This window comes from Piliocolobus tephrosceles, chromosome 2 (assembly GCF_002776525.5).
Source record: "Piliocolobus tephrosceles isolate RC106 chromosome 2, ASM277652v3, whole genome shotgun sequence".
Lineage (NCBI taxonomy): Eukaryota > Metazoa > Chordata > Mammalia > Primates > Cercopithecidae > Piliocolobus > Piliocolobus tephrosceles.
The window spans coordinates 160,431,803-160,448,640 of record NC_045435.1 but is presented as its reverse complement, the minus strand read 5'-3'; the positions used below and the strand labels follow the sequence as shown (position 1 = coordinate 160,448,640).

The 16,838-nt window shown below is 44.8% G+C and overlaps 1 protein-coding gene across 1 annotated transcript in view; it reads left to right on the top strand.

Moving 5' to 3' along the window:
- DZIP1L (DAZ interacting zinc finger protein 1 like) overlaps positions 1 to 16,838 on the top strand; it is a 55,531-nt gene that overhangs the window by 26,578 nt on the left and 12,115 nt on the right. Inside the window, exons 6-11 of the mRNA XM_023187901.1 lie at positions 3,199 to 3,327; positions 4,674 to 4,736; positions 5,979 to 6,119; positions 8,459 to 8,489; positions 9,587 to 9,640; positions 13,060 to 13,193. Of these exons, the coding sequence (XP_023043669.1) occupies positions 3,199 to 3,327; positions 4,674 to 4,736; positions 5,979 to 6,119; positions 8,459 to 8,489; positions 9,587 to 9,640; positions 13,060 to 13,193 (552 nt within the window). The remainder of the gene's footprint in view (positions 1 to 3,198; positions 3,328 to 4,673; positions 4,737 to 5,978; positions 6,120 to 8,458; positions 8,490 to 9,586; positions 9,641 to 13,059; positions 13,194 to 16,838) is intronic.

Below are 16,838 nucleotides of genomic sequence, written 5' to 3'. Positions count from 1 at the left end.
CCTTCCTTCCTTCCTTCCTTCCTTCCTTCCTTCCTTCCTTCCTTCCTTCCTTCCTCCCTCCCTCCCTCCCCCCACCTTCCTTTCTTGCTCTCACTCTCTCATTTTGTTGCCCAGGCTGAAGTGCAGTGGCGTGGTGTTGGCTCACCGCAACCTCCATCTCCCGGGTTCAAGCGATTCTTGTGCCTCAGCCTCTGGAATATCTGGGATTACAGGCGTGTGCCACCATGCCTGGCTAATTTTTGTATTTTTTGAAGAGACGGGGTTTCACCATGTTGACCAGGCTTGTCTGGAACTTTTGACCTCAAATGATCCGCCCACCTCAGCTTCCCAAAGTGCTGTGATTACAGGCGTGAGCCACTGTGCCCAGCTATCATTCTTTCTTCATAGGTGAAGAAATTGAGGCCATGTAACTTGCCCAAGGTCACTTAGCTAGGAAGAGATGGAGCTGGGATTTGAACCTAGCTCTTTAATTTCCAAAGGTCCTGTTCTTCTACTGGATATACTATCAAGTTTATGCAGGAAAACCTTATTAAAGTTATCCCTGGGCTGGGCGCAGTGGCTCACGCCTGTAATCCCAGTATTTTGGGAGGCCAAGGTGGGTGGTTCAGCATGGCCAACATGGTGAAACCCCGTCTGTACTAAAAATACAAAAATTAGCTGGGTGTGGTGGCGGGTGCCTGTAATCTCAGCTGCTTGGGAGGCTGAGGTAGGAGAATAACTTGAACCCAGGAGGTGGAGGTTGCAGTGAACTGAGATCGCACCACTGCACCCCAGCCTGGGTGACAGAGTGAGACTCCATCTCAAAAAAAAAAAAAAAAAAAAAGTTATCCCTTGACCATATCTTCCCATATAAACCTGTATGACTAAAACTGTATCAAGGAAAAAGTTTTAAGGAAAAATATTTTTTAAATGTATTTATCTCTCATTGGTCCTCCTAGATCAAGGAGAATCTTGTTTTTGAAAATGAACCATCTAATAGCTTTTTTCACAATCATTCCATGTTTTACCTAAAGAAACACCTAGGCAAATTTTTTTTCAAAAGGAAATTGTCATATGCCTGGAGTCTTGGGTGCTCCATCATCCCTGTCTGAGATGGAAAGCCAAAGGTGGAAAGTGGAGGGGTTGAAATGAGAACTCTGTGTGCACTGGGGTGGGGGTGGGGGCTCCCTAAAATGACACGAGCCCTTCCATCCAAAATGCTGCCCAGCTGGGCCAGGGATGATTGTGGAAGAGAAGATGCTGCTCCACTATTGACCTCATGCTCCTAATATACAGCTCCACATCCATCCTTCCCAAGTGCATGCAAACATCTCCTGACCCCCACACTTCCCTGACACAGTGCTAGCTGACTAGACGTTTGATAGATAGGTATTGATAGGAATTTCAAGTTTTTGTTCAGAAACCACCTCTTCAAGGGTCAAAGAGTTACTTTTGGTTAGAAAATTATGAGTTTCGGTGAATGAGGACATAATCCTTATCATCCATGATATCCTTTTTAACTTGGATCACATTCTCCTAAACGGGAATATCCTATCTTTTTTTTTTTTCCTTTTTCTGTAAGACAGGTTCTCACCCTGTTGCCCAGGCTCAAGTGCAGTGACACAATCACGTCTCACTGCAGCCTTGACCTCCCAGGCTCAAGTGATCCTCCTTCAGCCTCCTGAGTAGCTGTGACTACAGGCATGTGCCACCACACCCAGCTAATTTTCATATTTTTTGTAGAGATGGGGTTTCGCCATGTTACCCAGGCTGGCCTCCTGGGCTCAAGTAATCTGCCCATCCCAGCCTCCCAATGTGCTGGGATTACAGGCTTGAGTTACTGCGCTCGGCCCATCTTACTCTTTTTTAAAAACCTTTCCCCTATAGGATTATTTATATTGTGTTTGTATGTTTGTGTGTCTTACCCCTGTCTTCTTTCAGTATTTTATTGTTTTACTTTTATTAAAGTATAGGAATCAAACTGGATACCAAATTCTCAGTGTAGTTGGGTAGTCATTTTGTTAATTTATTTAAAAAAATTTTAAGGGTAAAAACAAGCAAGATTCCATTTAGAATGATTGTTAAATAAAACACTCTAAGACGTACATTTTCAAAATGCAAAAACCGATTCTGCCTGATGTGAGGAAGGCCAATGAAAACTATATATATTTTGAAAATATTTTTTTCCTCAAAACTTTTTCCTTGATACAGAAGTCTGAGAGCTTACTTTAGCTATGTCACCTGACTAAAGAGAGAACTTTAGATTAGACCTGGGGTAAACTGAGATGCCAAAGGAGTGTCTAGCTAAATGAAAATGTCATGAAAGTTTGTAATGCCAAGAAAGTCAGCTCTGTGATGTGTCATAAGCAGCATATGGAAACCAGGAGTGACACATCAGAACCCGGGAGTTGTGCATACATCTGATCAAGCATTTGACCCTTTGATAATATTCAAGGAGTTTAGAAATTGTTAACCTTTGGAACCAGTATTGCTTAGCAATAGTTGAGAAGTGTTAGCAAGAATGATGCCAAGTTAAACTTAGGCACTTGCAGTTACTTCCTTAAAGCCTTAATAGGGCTTATGAGTTTTATACAGTCATACAGATGGAAATACGTTGCTTTAGTTACTACACCAGTCATATATTATAAGAAATAATCATAGGTGGGTGGAAAGGCATCCTCTCTTTGATCCAATTTTCTGTACCTTTTCCTTCAGGTCACACACACTACTAGCCCGGGAATCACCAGGTATTGATGACTCTACTCCAATCTGTGTAAAGCCCTTTCTGGAGACAGCCAGGATTTTTGTAGGGAGAGAGGCAGGAGTCCTCAAGGAGTGGCCTGGGGTGCCTGAGACCCTCCCATAGGCTCTAAGAGTCTCATTCTCATCAGCTTATTCCAGACTGAGGAAGAAATGGGGCAGCAGTCAGGAGAGCTCAGGATATTGGGTATAGCAGAATTCAAGTGAAATGGAAACTATACTCTTTAATTTGTTCTTCCATGGAATTGCTTTTTCTATGCAAGGGCTGAGCCCCCAGGAGAGCCCTTGTGCAGGGGAATGCTGATTTGTGTGAATATTTGTAGGCGTGTAGGTATCTAGTGAGGATGAGTTGGGAGGATGAGTTGGGTAAGGCGTGTCCCTCTGACACTGTTCTGGGTATAAAAGACAACATCATGATGAGATCGTCATCTGAATAAAACTGTGCCCTGGCCTTTTCAGAAACTGCAGGCACTGCAGTCCCACAGTGTGATGAAGTCCAACCTGGGATCACTACGAGATGAGGAGTCAGAGGAGTGGCTCCAGCAGGCACGGGAGCTCCAGGCCCTGAGAGAGAAGACAGAAATTCAGGTAAGCTGATGCTCCATGCCTTTCTTCCCAGAGGAAGCCAAGAGCCATCTTCTCTTCCAATATACTCTCTCACTTATGAATGTAGAGAAGTTGAAGGACATCAAAGTTCTGTATTTTCAGACCTTCTGCCAGTACATGAAAGCGTAGAATAGGGTTCTCAGGTGAGGCTGGTGGTGTGTGTGCAATGTCAGATTTGCCTAAGATCTTTTAAAAAATACATAAAACTCTGTCTCTTATTTGACACCTTTGCCCCATTCTAATTCTAACCTAGTTGGAAACAACTCTTAGAAAGTGTGACAGTCTCTTGGGTTTGAAGATATTTGGGATGCATCCAAGTGTTGTGATGGTAGTTGTTTAGCAAACAGCTCTCTGGAACTAAAAAACTTTAATTTGTAGCATTTGCCAATTTCCATGGTGTAAATACTCCCACCATGGCCGATTTCCTGCTATCATTGTGAGGTCACTGAATGGAGCCAGGAAGACTTGTGCAGTCTGCTCTCACAGGCTGGTAGGAGGTGGCTCTGGCCACCCCTGGATGAATTTTACTGCAGTCTGGTTATAAAATGGTCTGTATCACTGATAATTCCATGGCAAAGAAGGGTAGTTGGTACAGGTGTTAAATCATGTTATGCTTCTCTTTCTGCTGTCCAAGAATCTTGAGAAAAAATGTAAAGTCTAACAATCTTACAAGGTGTTTCTGCCGATTGATGTTTGACAGGTTTCACATTATAAAGAGGCCATTCTTTTCCCGAGAACTCTGCTCACATTCTTTGTCTACTTTTCTATTATTGATGGTTCCCCTATCAATTTATGAGTTTGTATAATGTATGGAAATTAACTCAGCCCTTTGTTGTTCTACTTGTGGTTATTTTCCCCAGTATTGTGTTGGTCCTTCAATTTTGTTTATTATGGTTTGGCCATCTAACAATACATTAATGTTTACGTAGTCAAAATTATCCAATTACTCATATTTTCTTTATGGCCTTCCCCATTCTGAGATTTAAAAAGACAACATTCCTGTGTTTTCTTTTAGTACTTTTATGGCCTTATTTTTTGTGTTAAATCTTTGACCCACCTACCATATATTTTGGTTTAAGATGTGTAGTAAGGATCCAACCTCCTATTTTTTTTCAGGTAGCTAGCCATTTGTTCCAACACCATTAGTCAATAATCCATCTCCCTCTCCTCATACTGTTTCCATTTATTTCCATCTTTGTCTGGATTTTCTATTCTATTCCACTACTCTGTCTGCCTACCCATTAGCCAGTACTTTTAACTTCCTGTAGCTTTATAACATGTTTTAATATCTGCAAGGGTCCATTTGATAAGCTTTTAATCTTTTTCAGAAAACGGAGTGGAAAAGAAAAATGAAGGAACTGCATGAAGAGCACGTGGCTGAGAAGAAAGAGGTAGTTTTTGTTGGGTGATCTCGGGGAGCTTGGTTTCCCATGACCTCCTCTCAGAATTCAGCATTCTCCACGTCCCCTCACCCACCGTCTCCCCTATCTCACCTGGAACTGGTTGGCAGATAATTTGCTGCAGATTTTGCTCCTGGCTACTGTCTCCTCAGTACACAGAAGGGGTGAACTGTCCAGCCAGCAGCTTCCCTGTCCAGGAACAGAGCCCTCCAGGCCTTCTCCTCTGAATCAAACACATCCTTTGTTCTGTGGTCTTCTTTGCAGCGACCCCTATAGGCCCTCCAGGGAGGGTTGTGCCATGAGCCTCAGATGAATCGCCTGGTTGCTTCACATTTTGGCTCTTCTTTGAAATTCCCCCACCCTAGGAGAGAACCAGGCAGCCGTGGGCCTCTGTGATAGTTCAGCGGCAGTCTGAAGGGAAGGACTTGGATACTGAGAACAGTGAACAGGGAGTGGTGGGCCTTAGGGCAGAGCAAACAGCTTCTGTAAAAATGCCCTGCGCAGGAGGCAAGTTGAGGAGGAAGCTGGTTCATAAGAGCCCCAGGTTCTGCCGGCAGAAAGCTCAGAAGATGAAAAGGCTTAGATCAGTCTGGTCCATGGTAGACGCTCCTCACTGTGGTGTAGGGAAGCACAATCACTCACATGTGATGGTTTTATTTTATCTGAAGCATTTCCAAATGGGAAATACGTTCACATTTGTTCCAAAAACAGGTGAAATATATTAAGTTACACTGAGTAGAGTCTCACTCCCACCTGTTGCCATCTACCTGTCCCCAACACCTACTGCTCAGGTGACTTTTATGGCTTTCTTTTGTATTCTTCTAAAGTGTCTTTATGCAAATATTAATAAATATTTTCACTTTATTTCTGCTGTTACATCAGAAGTAGCATGTTAACTTGTTTTCTTCACTTCTTGTTTTCACCTAAGAACATCCATTTGATGATTTTCAAATGGTTTTAATTTATCTGACTGTTCCTCAATGGGTGGCTACACCTGACAGGCAGCCCTCTTTCTCCTAGTCTTAAACGCATGCCTTCCATTCTTACTTCTTCTCAGGCACAGCACAAAAATGTCCCCAGACTTGAAGGTAGTCTTGTTAGAAAGCCTGTCCAGGTCTCAAAATCCTTTACCGTGCTTGCCTGGCACTTGCCTACAGTTTCTGGGCCTGCAGACACTGGGCACTCAGATGTCCCTGCAGACATTTGACTGACCAGCCATCTTGTGCCTGCCAGCTACAGGAGGAGAACCAGAGGCTCCAGGCCTCCCTGTCTCAGGATCAGAAGAAGGCAGCTGCCCAGTCCCAGCGCCAGATCAGCGCCCTCCGTGCCCAGCTGCAGGAGCAAGCTAGGATCATTGCCTCCCAGGAGGAGATGGTAGGTCTGTTCCTCCTTTCAACCAGGCCTTGGTGTCCCTGGGCCTCTTTCCTGTGAGGATCTCCTTGGATTCTTCTGGGCTTATCAGTGCTAGTCTTACCACTCAGGCTCCTTAAGGAGAGAGAAAAGTCCTCTGGCATGAAGGGCACAAAATCATAAGGCTGTAGTTGCCTCCTTCCAGGCTGAAGATGTGCCGTCTCCGTAGGGGCTGCTGGCAGATGGGGCCACTCTAACAGCAGAGACCATATAAAATGCTCAGCGCCTCACTGATACTTTGTTTATTACCTCATTTAAGCCTCACTACTGTCCTTCAAGGTAGGCATCCCCTTCTCCCCATCTTCATTTGACAGATGGTGAAATACACTGGAGAAGGGAAGTGCCTCGCTCAAGTCCTCATGGGGCACTCTGTAAGTGATGAGATTTAACCCTGTCCAGGCAGGAAGAATGCAAAGCTTGTGTTTTTTACACAGTGTTCTCAGGCAGAATTCCTTAACCAGTACCTTTTTCATAAAGGAACAGTCTCTGATGAGGTGAGAGAGAAGGCAGTGTGATGAAAAGGCACTCACTTAGCACCTTTCTCCTAAAGCTGGCTCCTGTGACTCTTTACCTATTGCTGACAATTCTCTGCCCAGTCCAGGCTGAGCTCTCCCGCTCGAGCCCCAGGTCTGTGGAAAATCTGTATCTTTCTCTGCTGCCACCCACCTCATGGACCAGGCTCCACACAACTTCCCTGGGCTGAGCACCCACTGTTACTGCCTAGTCCTGGCCTCTTGTTCCTGCACCCCTTGCTATTTGTGCTTTCCCACACACCCAGCCACGTTTCACCCAGGTGACATAACTACCCCACTCTCTTGCTACTTTTCAGTTTCCCCCCCAAAACACTCAGCTCTGCACTGAACTCTAGTCTGGAGGTGTCCTAAGGAGGAAACCATGGCAGAGTTTCCACAATGTTCCCTGCTGGCTGTAATGTCCTGTATGTTACTCAGAACTCTTGTTTGCAAATGATTCAGTTAGGAGCCTATTGGCTAAAGATAACAGAATAGGCTAATAGGAGCTTATTTTTATTGTCACAGCAAGAGAGGTGACAGTTGCTGGGCTTGGTTAGCAGCAGAAGTATGCCATTGTGAATCCAGACTGTTTTTTTCTTTTTACCATCTTCAGTGTGATGACTTTTGTTTCCTGCTTCACTTTCATAGTTGCAAGCAGACTACTGTAGCCCCAACCATACAACCATATTTGGCAGAAGAAATTGATGACATGGTCCCTTCCCCAGACTTGTGCTTATCTATATTATTGGTTAAAGCTGTGTCACATGGGAAACTACAGCTGCAAAGCAGGCTGGGAAAGTAAACAGCTAGTTTTGCAGTTTGGAGCAGAGGTAGGCAAAGGAGACAGCAGTGGGGAATGGACACTGGACGAGTCATACGTCAGTATGTGCCACCGCAGGTGATAAAAAGCAACCCAAGCTTAAGCAGAAAAGGGAGTTTGTCATGAGGGTAGATAGAGCATCTCACAGAGCTCACAGCAGGGAGCAGCTGAGTCTGGGAGTAAACCAAAACCAGAGACATGAATGTGGTTGTCAGTTTTCCTCTTCTGTGTGTCTCTGTTACTTTCTCTGTAACTGCTTTATTTTTTCCTTTTACCCTGAAGATCAGCATCTGCTTATCTGTTTCATGTGGTAAAACAAATATACAAACCAAGAAAACCACAAACAGTTGGCTGCCAGCAGCTCTTGATTTCATTCATTACCAGTCCAGAGCTCTCTGCCCAAACCTGGACGTTGGGTCCGGCTGTGGTGTGAAGTCTCATTGTTCACCTGTGGCTGTCCTGCCTGCAGCCATGAAGGAGGAAGGAAGAGGAACTTCTTGGAGCGGGGGGCCTGAGCAGACAGTTCAGTGGATGTCTACATCTGGCCTCCTGTCCGGGATCATGTCTGACTCCTTCCTCCCAGGGAGTGCTCTGCTCAGATGCCCGCATTGTGGGAGGGAGCCTCTCCCTTGCCCTGGCTGTTTCCCATGAATTATACCAATAGGAACAACTGTGTGCCTGTCCCACTCTGTTTCTATAGGGTTCCCGCCCTCGAGCCTTAATTCTTCTTTGAAGAGGGGACATTCTTGCCCCCCCCCACCTTGGAAAATGGAGCATTTTCTATTTCACACATGGACCCCAGAGATGTGTCAGGGGACTGGGGTGGTGCATCTGCGCTTCCAGTTGCCAATGGGAGGCATGGAATCAGTAACCATCCCTTCCTCACTGTGCTAGGCAGACACACTGCTCGAAGCAGAGTTCTCACAACGTTCTCTGCTGGTTGTAACCCGCTCTATTCCACCTCTTTGCAGATCCAGTCCTTGTCCCTCAGGAAGGTGGAAGGTAAGTCTACACAGGGCAGTGTGTAGCAGTCTTGACTGTTGTCTCTGGCTTTTGTCCCTCCTTTTCCCTCTCCCCCAGTCAATTCACGGGTGGTGGATGGGTGACAGCCGCCTGTGGACATGTAGTGTCAGGCTTCTGGGACACATAGCCTGCAGCTGCGTTTGTGCTAAAGGCTTTCCATGCAGCTGGCAGGACTTCTTGCCTGGGTTGCTCCTGTCTGTAGAGGGATGGAGGCAGTGGGGAGGAGGGTGGTTATGAGTAGAGTGGGGGTTCATGAGAAGGCTTTTCTAATTCACTATGCCTACAGCGAATGAGGAAAATTAGGATTCAGCTTTGCCAGCAACCTTTACCTTGTTCCTAATGTTCAGCAAGTTGACCCCAACCCCATGTGAATGTGTCCTGTTTGGCATATACAGTCTCCTCTTCTTGGGTACTCTGGTGTGGGGATGCGTGTGTCTGTGTATAATGGGGTGCAGGTGCTGGCATCTAAAGGTAGACGGCAACCCGCAGGGGACTGCTCCTGTTTAGAGGACCTTGGAGAGCCCCTTGTGAAGCTTGGCCCTTCATCCTCCACCCCCAGCTTCCCTGTGCTATGGCTTTAGCTACACTTCTGCCTTTTATTGCAAACTCACATTTCCTCCTATCCCTTGCCTTCCTCCCGTCTCTTTCCCAGCCATGCAGCCAGTTCAGAGAGGCCCGACCCCTGTGGCCCTGAACTTCTTTAGGGATGGACCAGAACAGAGCCATTAATAACAGCCATGTGCCACACCCTTCCCCAGCCACTTCAGATTCATCATCTCATTACACTGGCTCACTATTGAATGTGGTGTCGATATTATTATCCTCATTTTCTAGATAGGGAAACCGAGGTTTAGAGGGGTTCAAGGACTTGCCTCTTTCACAGATAGCGAGGGGCAGAGCTAGTGTGTGGACTCTGATTTTTCTGCCCCCAGTGTCTGCTCCATCCCGCCTTTCTACAGTCAAGATGAACTGACTGGAGGGTTTTCTCTTTCTGGCTCATACTCAGCTGTACTTTTCTCCTAGTCTGGGATGGGGTCCAGGGCACCGGCGCCACTAACCGTTCCTACTCTCTTCAGGGACCCACGAGGTGCCAAAGGCTGCGGACACAAAGGAGGACTCTCCAGAGGAAGGTGGGACCTTACTTTCTTTCCTGGGTGTCCAGTGCAGAAACAGATTTGTTGCCTTCCTTCTTGGTTAGTTTCTCTCTAATTAACTGTATCTGGACATCCAAAGCTGGAGTGGAGGGAACTAAGGACATGAAATAATATTTCTTAACACCTTCTATGTGCCAGGTATGTGACACGCAGGCACTAACGTACAATCTGCTGGTTTAGTGATGGGGAAGCCCAGGCCCAGAGAGGGTTGTTAGCTTGTCCAGAGTCACAAAGCTAGAAGGTAGCTGAGTGAGGTTTTGGAGGGACTTCTGATTCACAGCCTGCCCCACTGACTCTCACCTGTGACTATGCAGAGCAGCGGAAGAGAACTCGCTGAGTTGTCTTAAAACAGCATTTGCTGTTTTGTTCTACGTTGTGAGTGTGCTGCAGACAGGTCCCACAGGGCCTAACTAATGCGTAGGAATCCACCTCGGCTCCCTTTTCAGAGTACTGGGTACCTGCTGTTTTTATTCACCCTATTCGGTGACTGACTCTGATTCGCAGACCTCTCAACCAGATGTAGCCAAGGGATGCAAAAGAAAAGTGAAAAAAAGAGAGATGCTCCCAGACTGCAAGGGGCTCTTAGGATAGTCAGGGAGAGGAAGCTCCCAGGACAGGTGAGTGAGTGCTGACTGGAAAAGCTACTGACCAGGGCCCATTCGTTTGAGCAAGGCAGCAATATGATAATTTCAAAGTTCCCCAACAGACACACCTAGACAGGTGTTAATTGTGCCATCAAAGAGCTCATCATGGGGTATTTTATTTTTTAATATAATGTTTTTCTTTATTTCCGAGATGGTAATCTTTGGGAAAAAAAAAAAAAAAGGAGTGGTATAAAAGGGTATGCAGTGAGAAGCAGGCCTCCCTTCTGCACAGCTATCCAGTTTCCTCTCCAGAAGTTTCACTGTTAATGGTTTCTCATGTGTCGTTCCATGCTACATGGGAGTATGTGCAAATATAAGCACATGTGTGTACCCGTTCTTCTCCCTATTCCCAAATGGGAACACGCTGTACACATTGTTCTGCAGTCTGTTGTATTGTTAACAACTTACTTGGGAAATGGTTTCATATCCCTTTAAAGAGAACGGCTTCATTACTTTTTCAGGGCTTTGCAGTCTTCCCTTAGATGGACGAACTAAAATTTATTTAACCAGTTAGTCCTCTGCTGCCTCCCCCTACCCTCTCAGTGCATTTAACCTTGGAATATACTTGTAAAAATTAGAATTGCATATCACTTTTGAGGAAAGTACCTGTTGAGTGACACAAGGTCCTCAGGTAGGAGGAATCACATCTTCAAACAGTGGATGCAGGGTTGTAGAGAGGAGGAGGCTGAGATCGGTGAGTCAGGGGATCCCATGGCTGTGCTCCTGCTGTTACAGTGGAGGTTTTACTTGCTTATCAGACTGTCTGCCTCTTCCCATCCCAGACCATCAGGCAACAGCATCACTTGGGAATTTGTTAGAAATGCAGAGTTGTAATTCTCAGGCCCCATCCCAGACAAACTGAAGCAGAAACTCTGGGGGCAGGACCCAGCAGTCTGTTTTCACACATTCTCCAGGGCATTCTGATTCTTGCTCAAGTTTGAGAACCACCTTGAGACCAGTGGCTGTCTACAACTGGCTAAACATTAAGAATCACCCAGGAAGCTTGAACTGTCTAGAGGACCACGCTACACCCCCACATTACCTAAAGCAGAACATGGAGTGGTTGGGCTCCAGGCATCAGTAGCATTTAAAGCTCCCCAGGTGATTCCAATGTGAAGACAAGGTTGAGGCCCATGTCCTGGTGCAAACTTGATTGAGCAGAACCACGCAGGGTCGGGGGTGAGTGGGTGGTAGGGGAGGGATTGTTACAACCCAGATTTCTGGGTTCCAGCTGTAGAATTTTTGATTCAGTAGGTTTGGAGTAGGAGCTGAGAATCTGCATCTCACAAGTTACAGGTAATGCTGATGCTTTGGCTCACAGTTAAGGACCATTGTCCTAGAATCATTGTTTCTCAGGCTTTGCTGTTTATTAGAATATCTAGATAATTTAAAATGTAAATATCAAGTGTTGGGTCCACCTTGAGAAATTCTGATGGAATCAGCCTGGGGTGATTCCAACAGGCAGCCAGCGGTGAAATTCACCACCCTTGATTGTGAGTGAGGTCCTTGGGGGATGAGAGATGGGCATCGCTGTCCTTAGCATCCAGCCTTAGCCAGATTACAGTCATGCTACTTGTTCAGTTAATGTCTACTGAGTGAGTCAAAGGGCTTGGTCCCGCTCTTACCACAGAGGCCCCCACCTGGAACCTGAAGAACACTGTTGGATGCCTTCCCTGACTCACCTTGGACTGCTCCTTTGTAGCACTTACCACATTTAATTGTAATTGCTTATTTTGCTAGCCTCAGATCAATATTTCTTAAAGTGTGGTCTGTGGCTTACCTCCATAAGAATCATCTCAATATGTTAAAATGCAGATTCTAGGGGCCTCCCCCAGACTTATGGAATCAGACTCATTGGAGGGTGAGGTGAGGGACTATTATTTTATTTTAATTTTTTTGAAATGGAGTCTTACTTTGTCACCCAGGCTGGAGTGCAGTGGTATGATCTCGGCTCACTGCAAGCTCTGCCTCCCGGGTTCACGCCATTCTTCTGTCTCAGCCTCCCGAGGAGCTGGGACTACAGGCGCCTGCCACCACGCCTGGCTTATTTTTTGTATTTTTTAGTAGAAACGGGGTTTCACTGTGTTAGCCAGGATGGTCTCGATCTCCTGACCTCATGATCCGCCCGCCTTGGCCTCCCAAAGTGCTAGGATTACAGGTGTGAGCCACTGTGCCTGGCTGGGACTATTAATTTTTAACCTATGCCCAGGTGATTCTGACATATGCTAAAGTTAGAGGGAGAATCCCCGGCCTAGAGAGTAAACTTGAGGGAGCAGCAATCTGTCTATCTTGTCCACCAGTTTATCACCTGGACCAGAATTGAGCCTGGCATGAAAATGAGATGAGGGTATCAGGTGGGGTTAGGATTAGGCTGAAACCCACAGCAGTGGGGCCTGGAATCTGAGATCAGAAGGGAACCCAGAGAACAAGCTGCTTTAGGGGCTCAAGTGCAAGCTCCAAGTTCTGAGTTAACCTGTGGTAGGACTGACTGAGCCCAGGTCTTGGAGATCCAGACTGGCGGGGGATAAGAAATGTAAAGATGTGTGGAGAGTCCAAGGCAGCGGTACCCAGGAGCAGAAACATCCCAGCTTCTGACCCAAGGATGGACACTCAGGAGGGGTCAGTGGCCCTGGGCTCACAGGCTAGAGACCAGGATCGCTGGCAGTGTGAGGGCTTGGCAGGTGCAGTGGGGCTCTAGGAACGGAGAACTCAGGTGCCCAGGATGATCTGGGTGATTGTCTCACGCTACAGAGATGGATGACTCCCAGGATGAACAGCAGAAGGTGCTGGCAGCTCTGAGGCATAACCCCACCTTGCTGAAGCACTTCAGACCAATCCTGGAGGACACCCTGGAAGAGAAGCTCGAAAGCATGGGGATAAGGAAGGTGAGTTTCAGGGCCACCATTTTAAGGGCTGATACCTACGATTTAGACACTAAGCGCTCTCAAACAGACAAATGATCGATTGTTCTTTGCATTTTGAGCTCATTCATCTCACTTGTGGCAGCCCGGGCTCCTTTGGCATCCGCATGCCTTTTTCACTTCACAGTGGCAGTATGGTATCTTTCCTCTGTTTCTCCAGCAGCTTCTCAAGACAGGCCCTATTTGGCTGGTGATGCTACCCTGAGTCCTGACTGCTCAGTGTTCTCCACTCATTGGTTACTTCCCTCTGTGTCTCTAATTTTTTTGCTAGAGGGAATTTAATTGGCTCAATCTGGCCTATGGACAGGTTCCCCCTTGGGTAAGCCCATCATCTGTGGTGTATGTGGCTGTGTCCACTCAGCAGGTGGCTGTGTGTAGGCGTCATTGAAAGCTATGTCTGGCACCAATTATTTGTGGGTTTTTTTTTTGAGAAATAACAACATATTTTCCTATAGTTTTTTAGCAGTTACATATATGTATGTATATACATGTATGTATATTTTATTTTGAGATAAAATATCTGAAATTTAATTTTTAAAAATTTCAATGGGTTTTGGGGGTACAGGTGTTGTTTGGTTACATGAATAAGTTCTTAAGTGGTGATTTCTGAGATTTTGGTGCACCCATCACCTGAACAGTATACACTGTACCCAGTGTGTAGTCTTTTATCCCTCGCCACCCCGTGCTTTTTCCCCCAAATTCCAATGTACCATTCTTATGCCTTTATGTCCTTATAGCTTAGCTCCCACATGTGAGTGAGAACACATGATGTTTGGTTTTCCATTCCTGAGTTACTTCACTTAGAATAATAGTCTCCAGTTCCATCCAGGTTGCGGCAAATGCCATTATTTCATTCCTTTTTAGGGCTGAGTAGTATTCCATGGTATGTATGTATATCACAGTTTCTTCCACTCATTGATTGTATATTTAGGCTGCTTCCACATTTTTGCAATTGCAAATTGTACTGCCATAAACATGCATGTGCAAGTATCTTTTTCATGTAATGACTTCTTTTTGTCTGGGTAGATACACAGTAGTGGGATTGCTGGATCAAATGGTAGATCTACTTTTAGTTCTTTAAGGAATTTCCACACTGTTTTCCATAGTGGTTGTACTAGTTTACATTCCCACCAACAATGTAAAAGTGTTCCCTTTTCACCACATCCATGTCAACATCTACTGATTTTTGATATTTTGATTATGGCCATTCTTGTAGGAGTGAGGTGGTATCACATTGTGGTTTTGATTTGCATTTTCCTGGTAATTAGTGATGCTGACTATCCCCACTCTGGGAAGCTCCCTCCTCATTTAAGGACAGTCCGCAGTCCTTAGGACCTCCAATGCTGCTACCCAAGCCTTCTGGGCCCATTCCTCAGCCACTCGTCCTGATCCATTGTCTCCTTGGGTTGGGATTATTCTTGTTTCTCCAGTTCCGTGAGGTGTGACCTTAGATTATGTGTTTGTACTCTTTCAGTCTTTTTTTTTGAGACGGAATCTCGCTCTGTCACCAGGCTGGAGAGCAGTGGCATAATCTCGGCTCACTGCAACCTCTGACTCCCTGGTTCAAGGGATTTTCCTGCCTTAGCCTCCTGAGTAGCTGGGATTACGAGCATGCGCCACCACGCCCAGCTAAATTTTTTTTGTATTTTTAGTAGAGACGGGGTTTCACCGTATTGGCCAGGATGGTCTCGAACTCCTGATCCACCCGCCTCGGTGTCCCAAAGTGCTGGGATTACAGGCGTGAGCCACCGCACCCGACCACAGACTTTTTGGTGTAAGCATTTAATGCTATGAACTTTTCTCTTAGCACTGCTCTTGCTGTATCCCAGAGGTTTTGATAGGTTGGTCACTGTTATTGTTCAGTCAAATAACTTTTAATTTTCCATCTTGATTTCATTGTTGACCCAATGATTATTCAGGAACCAGTTATTTAATTTCCATGTATTTGCATGGTTTTGAAAGTTTCTTTTGGAGTTGATTTCCAATTTTATTCCACTGTGATCTGAAAGAGTACTTGATATAGTTTCAATTTTCTTAAATTTACTGAGACTTGTTTTGTGGCCTGTCATCTGATCTGTCTTGGAGAATGTTCCGTGTGCTGATGAATAGAATGTATATTCTATTCATGTTGGGTAGAATGTTCTGTAATATCTGTTAAGTCTATTTGTTGTAGGTTATAGTTTAAGTCCATTGTTTCTTTATTGACTTTCTCTCTTGATAACCTGTCTAATGCTGTCAGTGCAGTCTTAAAATCCCCCACTATCATTGTGTTGCTGTCGATCCCATTTCTTAGGTCTTGTAGTAATTGTACTGTAAATTTGGAAGCTCCAGTGTTAGGTGCATGTATATTTAGAATTGTGATATTTTCCTGTTGGACTAGTCCTTTTATCATTATATAATGTCCCTGTTTTTTTTTTAACTGCTGTTGCTTTAAAGTTTGTTTTGTCTGCTATAAGAATAGCTACTCCTGCTCGCTTTCGGTATCCATTTGCATGGAATTTTTCGGTATCCATTGCATGGAATTTTTACCTTAAGTTTGTGTGAGTCCCAATGTGAGTTTAGGTGAGTCTTCTGAAGACAGCAGAAACTTGGTTGGTGAATTCGTATCCATTCTGCCATTCTGTATCTTTTAAGTGGAGTATTTAGGCCGTTTACATTCAATGTTAGTATTGAGATGTGAGGTACTATTCTATTCACTGTGCTATTTGTTGCCTGAATACCTTGCCTTTTTTGTTTTGTTTTGTTTTGTTTTATCTGTTACTGTTGTATAGGTCCTGTGAGATTTATGCTTTAAGGAGGTTCTCTTTTGGTAGATTTCAAGGACTTGTTTCAAGATTTAGAGCTCCTTTTAGCAGTTCTTGTAGTGCTGGCTTGGTAGTGGCAGATTCTCTCAGCATTTGTTTGTCTGGAAAACACTGTCTTTCTTTCATTTATGAAGCTTAGTTTCATTGGATACAAAATACTTGATTGATAATTGTTTTGTTTAAGGAGGCTAAAGAATAGGACCCCAATCCCTTCTAGCTTGTAGGGTTTCTGCTGAGAAATCTGCTGTTAGTCTGATAGGTTTTCCTTTATAGGTTACCTGGTGCTTTTGCCTCACAGCTCTTAGGATTCTTTCCTTCATCTTGACTTTAGATAACCTGTTGACTGTGTGCTTAGGTGATGATCTTTTTGTGATGAATTTCTCAAATGTTCTTTGAGCTTCTTGTATTTTGGATGCCTAGGTCTCTAGCAAGGCTGGGAAAGTTTTCCTCGATTATTCCCTCAAAGATGATTTCAATTTTCAAGCTTTTAGGTTTCTCTTCTTCCTTGGGAATAACAATTATTCTTAGTTTTGGATGTTTAACACAGTCCCAAAGTTCTTGGAGACTTTGTTCATTTTTTTAAAATTCTTTTTTGTGTTTGATGGATTGTGTTAATTCGAAAGCCTTGTCTTTGAGCTCTGAAGTTCTTTCTTCTGCTTGTTTGATTCTATTGCTGAGACTTTTCAGTGTATTTTGCTTTTCTCTAAGTGTGTTTTTGATTTCCAGAAGTTGTGATAGCTTTTTATGTATGCTATCTATTTCACTAAAAAATTTTCCTTTCATGTCTTGTATCATATTTTTGATT